The sequence below is a fragment of the Rissa tridactyla genome, chromosome 18 (assembly GCF_028500815.1).
Source record: "Rissa tridactyla isolate bRisTri1 chromosome 18, bRisTri1.patW.cur.20221130, whole genome shotgun sequence".
In the NCBI taxonomy this organism is placed as follows: Eukaryota; Metazoa; Chordata; class Aves; order Charadriiformes; family Laridae; genus Rissa; species Rissa tridactyla.
This window is the reverse complement of record NC_071483.1, coordinates 5,375,469-5,389,444: the sequence shown is the minus strand read 5'-3', so window position 1 is coordinate 5,389,444 and position 13,976 is coordinate 5,375,469. Positions and strand designations below refer to the sequence as shown.

The following is a 13,976-nucleotide window of genomic DNA, read 5'->3' as shown; positions in this document are numbered from 1 at the left end:
CTGCAAAGTGGATTTTCGTGCATCTCTCTCCCCCGCAAAAAAAAAAATCCCAAAAAGTGCAATTTCAGGAGATGAAGTAGCCATTAATCACCAGGAAACGGTGCTTGTTACAGGAGAAACATTAACAAAATAATCATAAATTGTCTGCCAGCCCCGATTTGCGAATGCATACGTTTCACAGGGTATGGAAAGGCATCTCATTTGCCTGGCGTAATTAGTTCTTAACCCTTTGCCGCGCGGTGCGGAGCGTGGGCCCCCACGTCTCCCCGCCCACGGGCTCACGGGCCTGGCCAGCACCCTCCGCCGTGCCCGCAGCCCCGCCGGCAGAAATCTCAAGCGCTCCCGGCGTCCTCGGAACGCTGCGGTTTTCGAGGCTGCGTTACGAAAATCCCATCATTTTATTGCTGGGATTAGATTAAAGCGCTGATTTGAAGCGGCCAGCCGCCCCGGCGATGGCTGCGCACCCTGCTCAGCCCCCCCAAGGAGCGTTCCTCCCCAGGAATAAAGAGGCTTCCAGGACACGGATGTGCTCAGGGTCCCACCGAAATAGGAAAAGCTTTGCCACCAGTGCCCCTGGGGTTGCTCTGAGCCCTGCCAAACTCGGTGCAGGGATGGGGCATCCCCGGCAGCTGCAAGAGCCGGGGGGAAATCCAGCCTTCCCCGTGATTCGTGTTGAATAACAGGAGGTGCTGCGAGCTCGAGCAGGAAAAGGGGGTTTGAAATCCGTCTAATTCCCCTCTGCACCCCACGGCCGCCATCGCCCTGACCTCGGGGAGCGGGGCTGGGTCCCCGGAGTGGGATTTTTATCCATGCAGTGAGGTTTTATCCGCGCGGAGGGCTGGAAACCAGCTCCAGCAACCCAAGGGCTGGCAAGTTGATCCTGCCTTTGCTGCCCCAGGGCTCCTATCCATTCATTTTTTAATGCCGTATTGAATTTAATACAATAGAAACGTCTCTACGGAATTAGTTGCCACCCCACGATGGAGGTGGCCCGAGGATGCCACACATCAGGATCCGGCCGACCTCCTCCCATGACGGATTTGGCTCCCGGAGGGTGGACGTCGCCCCGGTCCCACCCTGTCCCTCCATCCAGCTCCTCCAGTCGTCCCATCCTGCCCGGAGAGGGCAACCAGTGTCACGAGCGGTGCCGGTGCTCTGCGGCACCGTCGGCTGGGCGCGCGGGGGGGGTGTTTGCGGGGGCGTTTGTCAGCGAGGATTAACTCGCCGATCCCACGGGGGCCTGAAGACTTTTCCACCCACTCCTGTTACAAGCGACGCCCAAACGTTTTATAGCAGAGGTTGGTGACAAAAGTTCTTTTTCTCTCTGCCACCCTGGGCCGCGCCGAGCCCAGCCCTCCCCAAAGCAGTCCCAAATCCTCCCCCAAGCGGTCCCAAATCCTCCCCCAGAGCAGCAGGGAGGCAGAAAAATCCCCATCAGCACCTTTAATAGGATTTTTTTTTCCCCAAACTGGACTTTTCCTTCGTCTCAAGCCTCCCACTCACGCGAATTCACACCCCCCAAAAAAAACGTTTTCCTTTTTTCTTAAAAAAAACGCCACGAAATATCGAGCAAGTTGATTGTGATCTTTCGTTTCAGGTGACTTCAGCCTTAGAGACGGGTCGTTGGGGTCTGAGGTCCCCCTGCTGTAGTCCCCCGGCTCCTTTTGGGTGCCCCCCCGGGGTCTGCGCCCACCTTGTCACCAGCACGGGGACAGTTTGGGGAGGGCACGGAGGAGGGACGGGAGATCTGCTGGCTAGGAGCCCAGTAACTTCTCACAGGGACATCGTTTGATCGCAAAGCAATTTTAGGGGAATAAAATACCAGACGGTCGCTGGGTGTAGCCACAACCCCCCCCCCAACCCCGGGCTGGCACGGGGAGGGATGCTCTTAACGAAGGAATCGGCTAATTGCACGTAGCAGCGGACTGCGATGAGGAAAGCAGGATTTATTGAGCTGCTCCCACCACCCCGTCGGAGAAGTCCAATCTCTACATGGAAGAAAAAATTATTTTTAAAGCCCACTGTTTGTTCTGCTGTGACAGGTCGATCGGTGAGGCAGGCGTCTTCGCTTCGCTTTTTTCCCTCCGATCTAATCGGTTGTAATTGGGAGAATAAATGAGACATTTCCTTCAAGACAATTATACAAAAGATTGAATTAAATTACTATTAGGATTATTATTTTTTTTTCCTCGCCGCCCGCGTCAGGCATCTGTTGTTTTAAATAATCATCTGATGAACGTTTGCTGGGCGGCTTTCCCTGCCCACGGCGGCACACATGCCCCTTCCAGGGTGGTTCACAAAGCAGAGAAAAAGGGTCTTTTGTCCCCCAAACGTCTCATCACGCGCACCGAGACCCAAGCACCCGGTTGCCTGGGTTCCGTGGGATGTTCCTGCACCCACCACCGAGGCCTCTGGGCTGGTGTGGCCCAGCGCACGTCGTATGTTCTCTAATACATTATATACACTCTGCTCCGCTCTGGGGAGCCCCCCCCCGCACCGCAGTGCTGCCTCCAGCGCTGGGGCACCAACAGCAGAAGGACACGGAGCTGTTGGAGCGGGGCCAGAGGACGCCCCGGAGATGCTGGGAGGGCTGGAGCCCCTCTGCTGTGGGGACAGGCTGAGAGAGCTGGGGGGGTTCAGCCTGGAGAAGAGAAGGCTCCGGGGAGACCTTCCAGCCCCTTCCAGTCCCTAAAGGGGCTCCAGGAGAGATGGGGAGGGACTCTGGATCAGGGAGGGGAGCCGTGGGACCAGGGGGAACGGTTTTACGCTGCAAGAGGGGAGATTTAGATGAGATATTGAGAAGAAATTCTTGGCTGTGAGGGCGGTGAGCCCCTGGCCCAGGTTGCCCAGAGAAGCTGTGGCTGCCCCATCCCTGGAGGGGTTCAAGGCCAGGTTGGCCGGGGCTTGGAGCAACCTGGGCTGGTGGGAGGTGTCCCTGCCCAGGGCAGGGGGTGGCACTGGGTGGGCTTTAAGGTCCCTTCCAACCCGAACCATTCTGGGAATCACAGAACCATAGACTGTGTTGGGTTGGAAGGGACCTCTAAAGGCCACCCAGTCCAACCCCCTGCAGCCAGCAGGGACATCTGTAACTAGAGCAGGTTGCTCAGAGCCTCATCCAGCCTGGCCTTGAATGTCTCCAGGGATGGGGCCTCCACCCCCTCTCTGGGCAACCTGGGCCAGTGTCTCACCAGCCTCAGTGGAAAGAACTTCTTCCCAATGGCTGATCTAACCCTGCCCTGCTCTAGTTTAAACCATTGCCCCTCGTCCTGTCGCTCCATGCCCTTGCAATTCCTGTGATATTTAGGATGGTTTGGGGATGAACACCCCGGCAGCAGGATCCCGGCCGGGTCCGCAGAGACCGCGCCGGCTCACGGCAGATGTGGCCGGGCCGCCTTAAGGCGGAAGGGGGCGGGGCCGACCCGGCGGGGGGCGGGGCCTCCCGCGTGACGCCGCTGGTGGCCGCGCCGGGATCAAGCGGGACGGGACGAGCCGGGACCGACCGAGCCGGGACGGGACGGGCCGGGAGGGTCCGGGATGCAGCGGGCGGCGGCGCGGGCGCTGCGCGGGGCGCGGGTCCCCCCCGTGCGGGCGCGGTCGGGTGCGGCGGGACCCCCCCCGCGGGGACTGGTCTACGGGCGGCACGGGGAGCCCGCCGCCGTCGTGGAGTAAGGGGGGACCGGGGTGGGGGGGCACTGCCGGCTATGGGGAGGGGTGTGGGGGCGGGTATGGGGGGGCTGTACCGGGGTGCGTTGCAGTGGGGGGGGGGCAGGAATGGGGTAGGGGCAAAAATAGCGGTGCATTGCTGGGGGGTGCAGGTATGGGGGGGTCTATACTGGGGTGCATTGCAGTGGGGGGGGCAGCTATAGGGTGGGGGCAAAAATTGGGGTGCGTTGCAGGGGGTGCAAGTAAAGGGGGGGGCTGTACCGGGGTGCGTTGCGGGGGGGGGGGGCAGGAATGGGGTGGGGGTAAAGCTGGGGGCACATTGCAAGGGGTGTGAGTGGGGGGAGATATACTGGGGGTGCGTTTCTGGGGGGTGCAGGAACGGGGGGGGCTATACTGGGGTGCATTACAGCAGGGGGGGCAGGAATGGGGTGGGGGTGAAGCTGGGGGTGCGTTGCCGGGGGGTGGAAGTATGGGGGGGTGCTATACTGGGGGTGCATTGCAGTGGGGGACCAGGAATGGGGTGGGGGCAAGAATAGGGGTGCATTTCTGGGGGTACGAGTATGGGGTGGGGGTGCAGGGGGGGCTATACTGGTGTGCATTGCAGCGGGGGGGGGCAGGAATGGGGTGGGGGCAAAGGTGGGGGTGCAGATGTAGGGGGTGCAAGTATGGGGGGGGCTGTACTGGGCTGTATCGCAGTAGGGGGTGCGGGTATAGGGTGGGAGCAAAAATAGGGGTGCGTTGCAGGGGGGTGCAAATCTGGGGGGGTTATACTGGGGCGCATTGCAGCAGGGGGTGCAGGGGTGGGGGCAGAGCTGGGGGTGCAGGTGTAGGGGCAAGGCTGGGGTAGGGATGCAGTGCCGTGGGGGGGATAGTTGCGGAGTGGGGGCGCGGTGGGGCAGTTGCCCACCCTGGGGGGGCTGGGGTGCAGCTCCCCGCAGGACCCCCAGGGCAGCGCCACGGGCGCTCGGAGGCTCCCAAGCAGGCGGGAGACCCGGGGGGTGCCCCCATTTCCCGCATCCCACAGGGTGCCACGGTCTCAGGTGGATGCCAGGGTAGGGGGGGGGGCTGCCTTCCCGTCCCCCACCCGCCTGCACCCGCTCCTTCAAGCTGAAAACCTTGGCTGGAAACCACGTGTTTTTCCCCAGGAAGCCCGTTCTTGCTTAATTTTGGTGGGATAACGGGGAGGCCCGACCCCCCCGGCATCGCTGCGCCCCTGCTTCGTCCTCGGTTGCGTGGCACCGATGGGGGTTCTCTTTGAGGTCCCAATTATGGGACCAGACCGGCGTCACGAGCGTTTTTTGGGGACAGCGGCTGGTGGGATTGTCCTAAAATGTCCAAAAAGCCACACAAAGTGACATTTTGGTGAATTTTATGCCTTTTTTTTTTTTTTTTAAGGGAGGAGACCTCAAGGACTTGCTGCCCCCCTCGAACCAGCTCAGGTCACCCCTAGAAATGCAGGAGGAGCCCATACATCATCCGGGTGCATCCAGACCCCGAATTCCCGGGGGATTTTCTGGGGCGCGGATGATTGCTTTTTCTTATGACTATTTAATTGTGCAACGGTGCTTGTCCCCGCCGAGGGCTCCCGAGATTTGCTGCCCTCGCCCCATCGCTTGTGCAAGGGCCGGGCTTTGCGCTTTGTGACTTCTCTTTTTTTTGCAGATTTCTGAAAATATCCGTGTTCCCGTAACGCTAAAGCGGGGCAGGACGAGCCGTAAATCCCCCCGGCCAGATGAAATGATGCCTTTTTTTTTGTTTTGGTTTGGTTTTTTTTTTTTTTTACGCAACTTGCTGAATTTCTTAACATTAGTGAGCGTTGCTTCGCTTGGCGACGCGGGATTTTGATGGGGGGGCGGAGGGTTGGCTTTTAGAAGCCTGCATCAAAAATCCGTCCATCTAATACAAATCTCGTTTTTTTGTTTTTTGGGTTTTTTTAACTGGGATGGAAATCTGAGCAGCGGGTTCATGGCCAAGGTGCTGGCGCAGGGCTGGCGCTGCGCGGAGGTGCTGCGTGGTGTTGACTTTAACCCCAACATTTAACCTTATTTAAGAAAAACAAAGGAGTTTAATTAGACACGCAGAGGGTGGCAACCCCCCAAATGATTTAATTTGCTGCCTTACAAGGCGGAAGAATATATACAGTGTGGAAACAGTGTAGCTGGGGGCCAGAGGTGCGGGCACCCATCGACGGCAGTGCATCCGGATGGCGCCGATTTTTTTTTTTTTTTTTTGAATTTTTTTAAACCTTAAAGAGGATGGAGGCTGCCTCCTGCCTGGGTGTTAGACGCACACCTGGCTTCGTAATTCATAACTTGGCCAAAAAAACGCATGGGTTTGAGCAAAATCCGCCAAAGTCAGGACTCTCGGTCGTACTCAGCAGCTGCGAGGCCGTATCCTGCACTTTGCCGGTGCTAAACTCACCAAGTGAGGTTTTTGAACCCTCCTGGGAGCCTCCCTCGTGTCTCACTGTCCTAATTGCTAATTAGGAGAGGGAGATACTTGCAGAAGCCAGAGCCCTGCCCCCGAGATGGGGGTGCGGGGTCAGGACCCCCCCTCAGCGTGATGGTGGAGCGGGATTTGCGTGATGCAGACGGAGGATTTCGGTGCTTGGGGAGGGATGCTCTTGGATGACAGGGATGCTCCCGGATAACAGGGATGCTCAGCAAGGCTTGGGGCTGGGGGCTTTCTGTTTGGGTGGCTGCTGCTGAAATCAAGAGCTGGAGCCTGATGCCGTCACCCAAAACCATTGCTGGAGCCTATGTAGGACCTAGAGCCGGAGCTACAGCCGGCGGTGCGAATTCCCGTGTGCTGAAAGCCCCCTGACGCACACACGGTGCTGTTTAATTCAACCCTTGGAGTCATCCCCAAACCATCTGGGCAGCTTGGAGGAAGAAAGGAGGAACCTCCTTTGCCAGCACAAGGCTAAGCCACGAAAAGAAATTCGGCGTGCTGTTCTTCATGACGCGTTATTTAGCAGCGTGTAATTGCAGCAAATGACCACTCTGAAAAATGGGGAGCCTGTGCAGAGCCCCCACCTCATTAAAATCGGCCTCATCTGGCGAACGGGCACGGCGGGCTGGGTTTGCCCTGGCGGGGAGCCGGCACACAGGCAGTCATCGAGCCCCCGGATCCTCCTTCCCCCTGGTCTGTGCCGTGGTGCTGCTGGGTTTTCTGGAGAGGCTTTTCCCTCCCTTTGCAAAACCCAAGGTATCCCCAAAGTTTTATATTGCGATTCCCGTGGGACCGCGAAGGCGGGGAGGATGCATCTGAGACGAGCTCAGTTACCCAGCGCCGCTTTTCCGTCGGTGCGAGAGCATCGTCATCGCGTTTAACGCAGCCTGGTGGGAAAGGCGTCGGGGGCATCGTCCCTCTTGGATGGGGCTTTTTTCAGGACAAAGAGTATTTAGGGTTTGTTCCTAACCCCGGCAAAGGGTGTGAGGTTTAGGGATGGATACGGGCATCGCTACCTGCTGCTCCCTGGGGATAGAAGAGTCTCGATGGGGTCATCTAATTTGGCTGTTGGGTTTCTTTGCTGGAGGCGACCAGGCTACAGTGATACAGAGGAGGTAGGGAGTATGGTGCTGTTGATTTGAAGTCTGACATGTCGCGTAGGTGATACAGGCATCTCTTTCCAGGTGCAGGTGACCACCCAGGTGCAGAAGACCTCAGCCAAGCCTGTATTCATGTATTTTTCCTTTGTGTCTCCCTCTTCAGACTAAAAGACCTTGAGCTGGCCAAGCTGGGGGACTCCGATGTCCATGTCAAGATGTTGGCGGCCCCCATCAATCCCGCCGACATCAATATGATCCAAGGTAACGTTTAGATTGGATATTAGGAAAACTTTCTTCACCGAAAAGGTTGTCAAGCGTTGGAACAGGCTGCCCAGGGCAGCGGTGGAGTCGCCATCCCTGGAGGGATTTAAAAGCCGGGCAGACGTGGTGCTGAGGGACATGGGGTAGTGGTGGCTTTGGCAGCGTTAGGTTGATGGTTGACTCAATGATCTTAAAGTTCCCTTCCAACATAGACCATTCTATGGCTCTACAATTTGCCGGGTGCATCTTTTTTGCATATTAATTCTTGGGTAGGGGGGTCCCGCGGGGTTCGGAGGTGACTCCTGGGATGGGGAGGTCTGGGGTGTGACGGGCTCCACAGCTCACCTCCGGCTTCCCGGCAGGGACCTACCCCATCCTCTCCCCGCTGCCGGCCGTGGGAGGGAACGAAGGCGTCGGAGAAGTGCTGGAGGTCGGGCGGTGCGTGGCGGCTCTGAAACCCGGGGACCGGGTCATCCCGGCGAGCACCGGACTCGGTGAGTACGTACCCCGGTGTCCTCGGCACCGCCGCATCCTTGCTCACCGGCCAGGTCCTCCTCTGCATCCCACCACCCACGAAGCCCCTTCCCAGGGCATTTTTGGGATGCTTGAGCCCACCAGGAGTTGCCCAAGCTCCATGGCAGAGCAGAGAGCAAACCCATGGTCATGCCCTCACGTGAACCGGTGCTGGGGGAGCTGGGGCGAAGATTTTGGGGTTCCCGGAGCAAAACTGCTGCTCCCCAAAGCACCGTCTTTGCTGGGTGCGGGGAGAGCCACGTGCGTCTCCTGCTTACAGGAATTACTTCTAATCGGATGTGACTTCAAATGGGGAAAAGAAAAAGCTCCATTAGAGAATGTTGGGTGAAGGAAGCAGCGGAACCTATTTAGTTGGAACCTATTCAGCGCCTTATTAGCCTAATCATAAATGTAATGGGTGGATTGTCTCAGACAAGAAGCATCGGGATAACTTCTGGAGTGCACAAAGGCATCTTCATTTACCTTCTCTCTCAGCCTGAAGAAGAGGAGGCTCCGGGAAGACCTTAGAGTGGCCTTTCAGTACCTAAAGGGGCTCCAGGAAGGATGAGGACCAACTTTTTAGCAGGGCCTGTAGCGATAGGGCATGGGGTGATGGCTTTAAACTAATAGAGAGGAGATTCAGTCTGGATATAAGGAGAGATTTTTTGCGCTGGGGGTGGTGAGACACTGGCCCAGGTTGCCCAGAGAGGTGGGAGATGCCCCATCCCTGGAGACATTCCAGGCCAGGTTGGACGGGGCTTGGAGCAACCTGGTCTGGGTGAAGATGTCCCTGCTGATTGCAGGTGGGTTGGACTAGGTGGCCTTTAAAGGTCCCTTCCAACCCAAACCAGTCTATATCTTGGTTTAAGTTGTATTATTTCCACCACATATTTTTATTTGTAATGGGGTTTTTGGGGGTGTTTGGTTTTGTTTGGTTGGTTTTCTTTAAAGCAAGCTTGGTACCTGATCCCCAGCCACGGCAAGGGATGGTGCTGGTCCTCTGCAGATGCAGGGGAGACTCCGGGGAAGGATGGGGTTCCCCAGGGAAAAACCCAAAGCACTTGCAAGAGGAGCGGTAGCTTATGCTCAACTCGAATTTAGAAATAATCTCCTTTTCTATAGCATAGACCCTTTATGGGGCTTCTGTGCCGTTATAAAGCATCGCAGCAATCTGTGCCTCTCGGGGAAACAACCGCGTTTTGTCGCATCTGCTTAAAGAAGCTTTAAGTGTTAAAGTCCCAGGATAAAGCATTTAACCTGTGCGAGGTCGTGGTTGTATCTCATTACAGTTTTCTCCTTAATAGCGCTCTGATGGGAAAGCATGGGAATTTATTTTCCAACAAATGTCTCTGGTGTTCCTCCAAAACGCCAATGGCCAGAACAATTGTCGGTTCTGGTTTAGCGTTAACAGCTTGTTCTTTGCCTATTTCTTCTTAATGGGAGAAGGAAAACTATCTAGTTAAGATCCAAATGTGATATTTTTAAACGTTAAGAAAGGGGAAAAAAAAAAGGATGATGGGGGGTTAAATTGGATATAAATATAGAGGGACTAAATCTAAGTAAAATGGTTTTGAATATATGGGCTCATCCGTAGGACGGGGAGTATTTCCATTAGCTCTGCACACACTCCCTGCGCCCGGGGAGCCCCGGTCCCGTTATCCCTTGGGAAAATGATTAGGCTTTGCTGGGTGATAGACCTCGGCGGGCAGCGGGGGATCCATGCTGCCTCTCGCAATACTTTGGCCATACCCATATTTCATAATTCACTCTCCAGGATTCAGACGGTGATGCCGCCGTGACCGGTGTTAAGATTATGGCGTGAGTTGAGGAATCTTAACGTTTTCCTTTCCTTGTCCCCCTTCCTGCCCGCGATGCTGCCGGTGCCCCAGGGACGTGGCGGACGCATGGGGTGTTCCCGGAGGAGACGCTGCTGAAGGTGCCCGGTGACATCCCGGTGCTGAGCGCCGCCACCCTCAGCGTCAACCCCTGCACGGCGTACCGCATGCTGACTGACTTCCAGAACCTGGCGCCGGGTACGGCTTTGCTGGGGCCGGGGGAGGAGGAATCCAGGTGGATTTGCCGGTCTCTCCCTCAATGAAAATCTGGATTGATTTATACCCAGGCGACTCTGTCATCCAGAACGCCGCCAACAGCGGTGTGGGCCAGGCTGTTATCCAGATCGCTAAAGCCTTCGGCATCAAGACCATCAACGTGGTGAGGGACAGGTGAGTCCCCTGGGACAGGAGAAGGTCCCCTGTGGGGCAGGAGCTGCCCTCAGCATGGGCTGGAGGCTGGCGGGGGGGCAGGAGGTGGTTGTCCTGCCCATCCAACCTAGGATTTTCTCCCATTTGCTCCTCCAAGGTGTCCTCCAGCCTCTGCCCTGTTGTCCCTGAGCTCCATCTGAGCAGCAGAGAGGAGAAGGTGACCCTCTGCTTGCTGGCTCATCGAGTCCTTTATTTTTTCCTCTCCTCCAGACCTGATCTCCCAAAGCTGGTGGAGAGGCTGGTGGCCCTGGGCGCAGACCACGTCATCACGGAGGAGATGCTGAGAAAGCCAGAGATGAAAGATCTATTTAAGGTACCTCAATGCTGACCCCACCGGGGAACCATCTGGGGCTGTCCCTGCAGTTCAGTGCAGCGTGGGAAGGTTCAAGGATGGTGGGAAGGACAAATCTCTCTAGATCAGGATTTAACCCCAGAACTTTGAGGGCTTTTGCTGCTACCACAAGGGCCAGATCATAGATTTTAGCTCTATGACTCAGCTGCCCCCAGGTAAATGTTGAGGTTAAGGCAGTTGCTCCCTCAAGAACCACGGTCCTGTCCTCAAAAGGAGCCTTCAAATTTGGGAATCTTCTTCCTAAACTCTTGCAGAGCATCCCGAAGCCCCGGCTCGCCCTGAACTGTGTCGGAGGCAAAAGCACAACGGAGATGCTGCGGCACCTGCAGTAAGTTTGGCTGGATGGTGGCTTGGGCACGGGCTTGGGGGCAGTAGCCGGTAGGGGGTGGGTCCTGCTCCAGAGTCCCCAGGGTGCAAGAGGTGGCCTGGGATGTCATTAGCTGGTGTTGGTCATCATCAAAGTTTTGAAGAGGGGAGATGAGTGGAGAAGAAGTGGTTTTGGAAAATAGCAGTGACTTGAGACATCATCACTGTGTGTCTCAAGCGCTGCCGGTGGCTGGAGGCAGCTGAGGTCCAGTTATGAAGGTCCACCAGGTCCTGGCCAGCTATAACTCTGGTGTGGTTAGCCACAAACTCAGCAAATGGTGCATGGGTGAGAAAATAGCCCCAACGGTGGGTTTGGGGACAGCGGATGGAGAGGTTGCAAGGTCAAAGCTGCACATTGGGGACCGGTAACCAAATACCACCTTCCTCTTCCAGGCCCAAAGGGACCATGGTCACCTACGGGGGGATGGCAAAGCAGCCCGTGATGGTGCCTGTGGTGAGTATCGGAGATGCTCGTGATTTCCCTCGGGGCATGGCCCCGTGGCCCACTGCTGATGTCCCCGTCCCCTTGGCATCGCAGGAGCTTGGCTCTCCCCTGCCTGCAAATTCAGAGACTCCAAGCTTTATTTGGAACCAACTGGCTCTGTTATGGGATGAGCTGCTTTGCATCCTGGTGCGGGTCTCTTGGCTTTATTTGTGGAGGATTTGGGCTGCTGTGGAATCCCAGCAGGGAAACAGCCCTGCAGACACCGAGCATCAAACCTGCCCTGACTTCACACCCCGGAGTCGCATCTCCGCATCCCGCTGTGCCCTGACTCACTAACGAGAGTGCTAACGAAGGGGCGAGGAGCCTCGTTGCCCCCTTCCGCCGCTGTCACACTGCGGGGACACACAGGTCTCAGCCAGGTGTGTGACTGCCTCTCTCCGCAGAGCGCCTTCATCTTCCGGGACGTGCGGCTCCGTGGCTTCTGGATGACGCAGTGGAGGAAGGACCACGCGCAGGGTGAGCGCCATGGGTGCTGGGGGACGGCACCGGTGTGGGATCGGTCTCTTCTCCCAAGGAACAGGCCATGGGACAAGAGGAAACAGCCTCAAGTTGCGCCAGGGAAGGTTTAGGATGGATATTAGGGAAAAATTTCTTCACGGAAAGGGCTGTCAAGCATTGGAACAGGCTGCCCAGGGCAGTGGTGGAGTCACCATCCCTGGAGGTGTTTAAAAGCCGGGCAGACGTGGTGCTGAGGGACATGGGGTAGTGGTGGCTTTGGCAGTGTTGGGGTGATGGTTGGACTCGATGATGTGAAAGGTCCCTTCCAACCTCGACCGTTCTATGATCTGGTCTGGTGGGAGGTGTCCCGGCCCAGGGCAGGGGCTTGGAACTAGATGGTCTTTAAGGTCCCTTCTAACCCGAACCATTCTATGATTCAGTGCCCAGTCACCACGCTGGTGGTGTCCTCTTTGCTCTTACTTGTGTCATGAGTGCTAATAGTCCTCAGGGCAGCTGAAACACAGATGCTGGGCGATGTAGCTCGTGCAGTGACCACTGTGTGCTACCATGCCCTGTCCCACGGGCCTGAGCTGGGAGCACAGCGCACCCCGGCGTCCCCAGGCCCTCTATGGCTTCAGGCGGGTGTTTGCCCGGGGACGGTCGATGGCGGTGACCTGGCTCTGGGGTGGTGAGAGCTCCCTCCTTCCCTTGCAGACCAGGAGAGCCTGGCTGGCATGATGGACGCCCTGTGCCAGCTCATCCAGAGGGGCCAGCTCACCGCACCGGCCTGCACCGAGGTCCCGCTCCAGGACTACAAGGCAGCGCTGGAGGCGTCCATGAAGCCCTTCACCTCCTCCAAGCAGATCCTCCTCCTCTGACCTGCAGCTCCACCGCAGCCGAGTTGTCCCTTGCTGCCTTGTCCGCAGACAAGAGGTGTTTAGAGGGGGAGGGAAAAACCTCCAGACCCATTGATTGTGATTTTGATTTTTTTTTTTTTTTTTTTGAAACTTTTGGGTGCCCACTGAAAGTTTTAAAAGCCTCTGCAGCTTTGCATGGATGGTAGTGCATGTAGTTGCTTCTGGAGGGAGGCTGTGCTTGAGCTGGGGTGAGTTTGGGAGCCAGAGAAGTCTCAGGGAGCCCAGGGCCGGCAGCTGGCTCGGCTCAGGGTGTCAAAAGAGCTGCAGTTCCCCCCTCGAGTGTGTGGTTTTTGGGTTCTGGGGGAGCTGCGCCGCTGCCTTCCGCCTTGCTTAGCAGCTCTCGGTGGTGTTCTGCTCTTTGCGTTGTCCCTACGGGTGAGTTTTGGCTGCTTTCGGGTGACTTTGCAGGGTAGCCTGGGGCTGCTCACTGTCCTGCTCCCAGCCGGCACCGTGTCCCCTGTGCTGCTGCAGCCTCTGAGCCACCTCCGTCTGTCCCCCTCCAAGTTCAGCAGCCAAGTGCCCCTGGGCTGGGGACACTCCCCACATTGAATGGCAGAGAAAAACCGAATTTTTAAAGGGTTTTTTTGTTTGTTTGGTTGGTTTTTTTTAATTTTTTCCCTGCCCAGCCCATGCGATGCTGGCAGGCCGAGGGCAGGGGACACCCGGGCAGGCTGGAGGACAAGGGCACAAAGGGCTTTTCCAGCCCTTGGCATCACTTCAGCTCAAAAACTAGTTCAAACAGCAAAAGGAAAAAAGGAAACGCCAAGTTCCCAAGTACCAGCCAGCACTGCCACCCTAGCCGGAGCTGTAAGACACCGCAGATGCCATTGTCCCCTTGGGGACAGGCTGGGGGGGGTGGCATTTGAGGTGGGGACAGGACTCACCCAGCCAGACACGTGCAGGGCAAAGGGGGCTTTCTATAATACCTGGACTTGAATTCAGATTTGCTGCTGTTCCCGCTGCCACTACTGATTGTGATGAGAACCTCTTGGAAATCAATGTCTAATACACCTCTATTTTTTTTAAGATGCTGCCAATAAACGTTCCTGTGCTCAGTCGGGCGCGTGAGAGTGGGCAGGGGGTGGGCGCCATCGAGGACGGCCAAACCCCACGGTCGGGCTCCCCCGCTGCCTGGCCTAAGTCCCA

The 13,976-nt window shown here is 56.9% G+C and overlaps 1 protein-coding gene across 1 annotated transcript; it reads left to right on the top strand.

Annotated features, from left to right (window-relative positions):
• Window positions 1–3,468: 3,468 nt before the first annotated feature.
• On the top strand, window positions 3,469–13,856 carry MECR (mitochondrial trans-2-enoyl-CoA reductase). The gene is made up of 10 exons (XM_054223902.1): window positions 3,469–3,665; window positions 7,378–7,475; window positions 7,838–7,969; window positions 9,878–10,021; window positions 10,111–10,213; window positions 10,463–10,565; window positions 10,859–10,932; window positions 11,364–11,424; window positions 11,859–11,931; window positions 12,628–13,856. Exons 1-10 carry the CDS (start codon window positions 3,535–3,537, stop codon window positions 12,789–12,791), a joined length of 1,083 nt encoding a protein of 360 aa, XP_054079877.1. The 5' UTR covers window positions 3,469–3,534; the 3' UTR covers window positions 12,792–13,856.
• The last annotated feature ends 120 nt before the right edge of the window (window positions 13,857–13,976 follow it).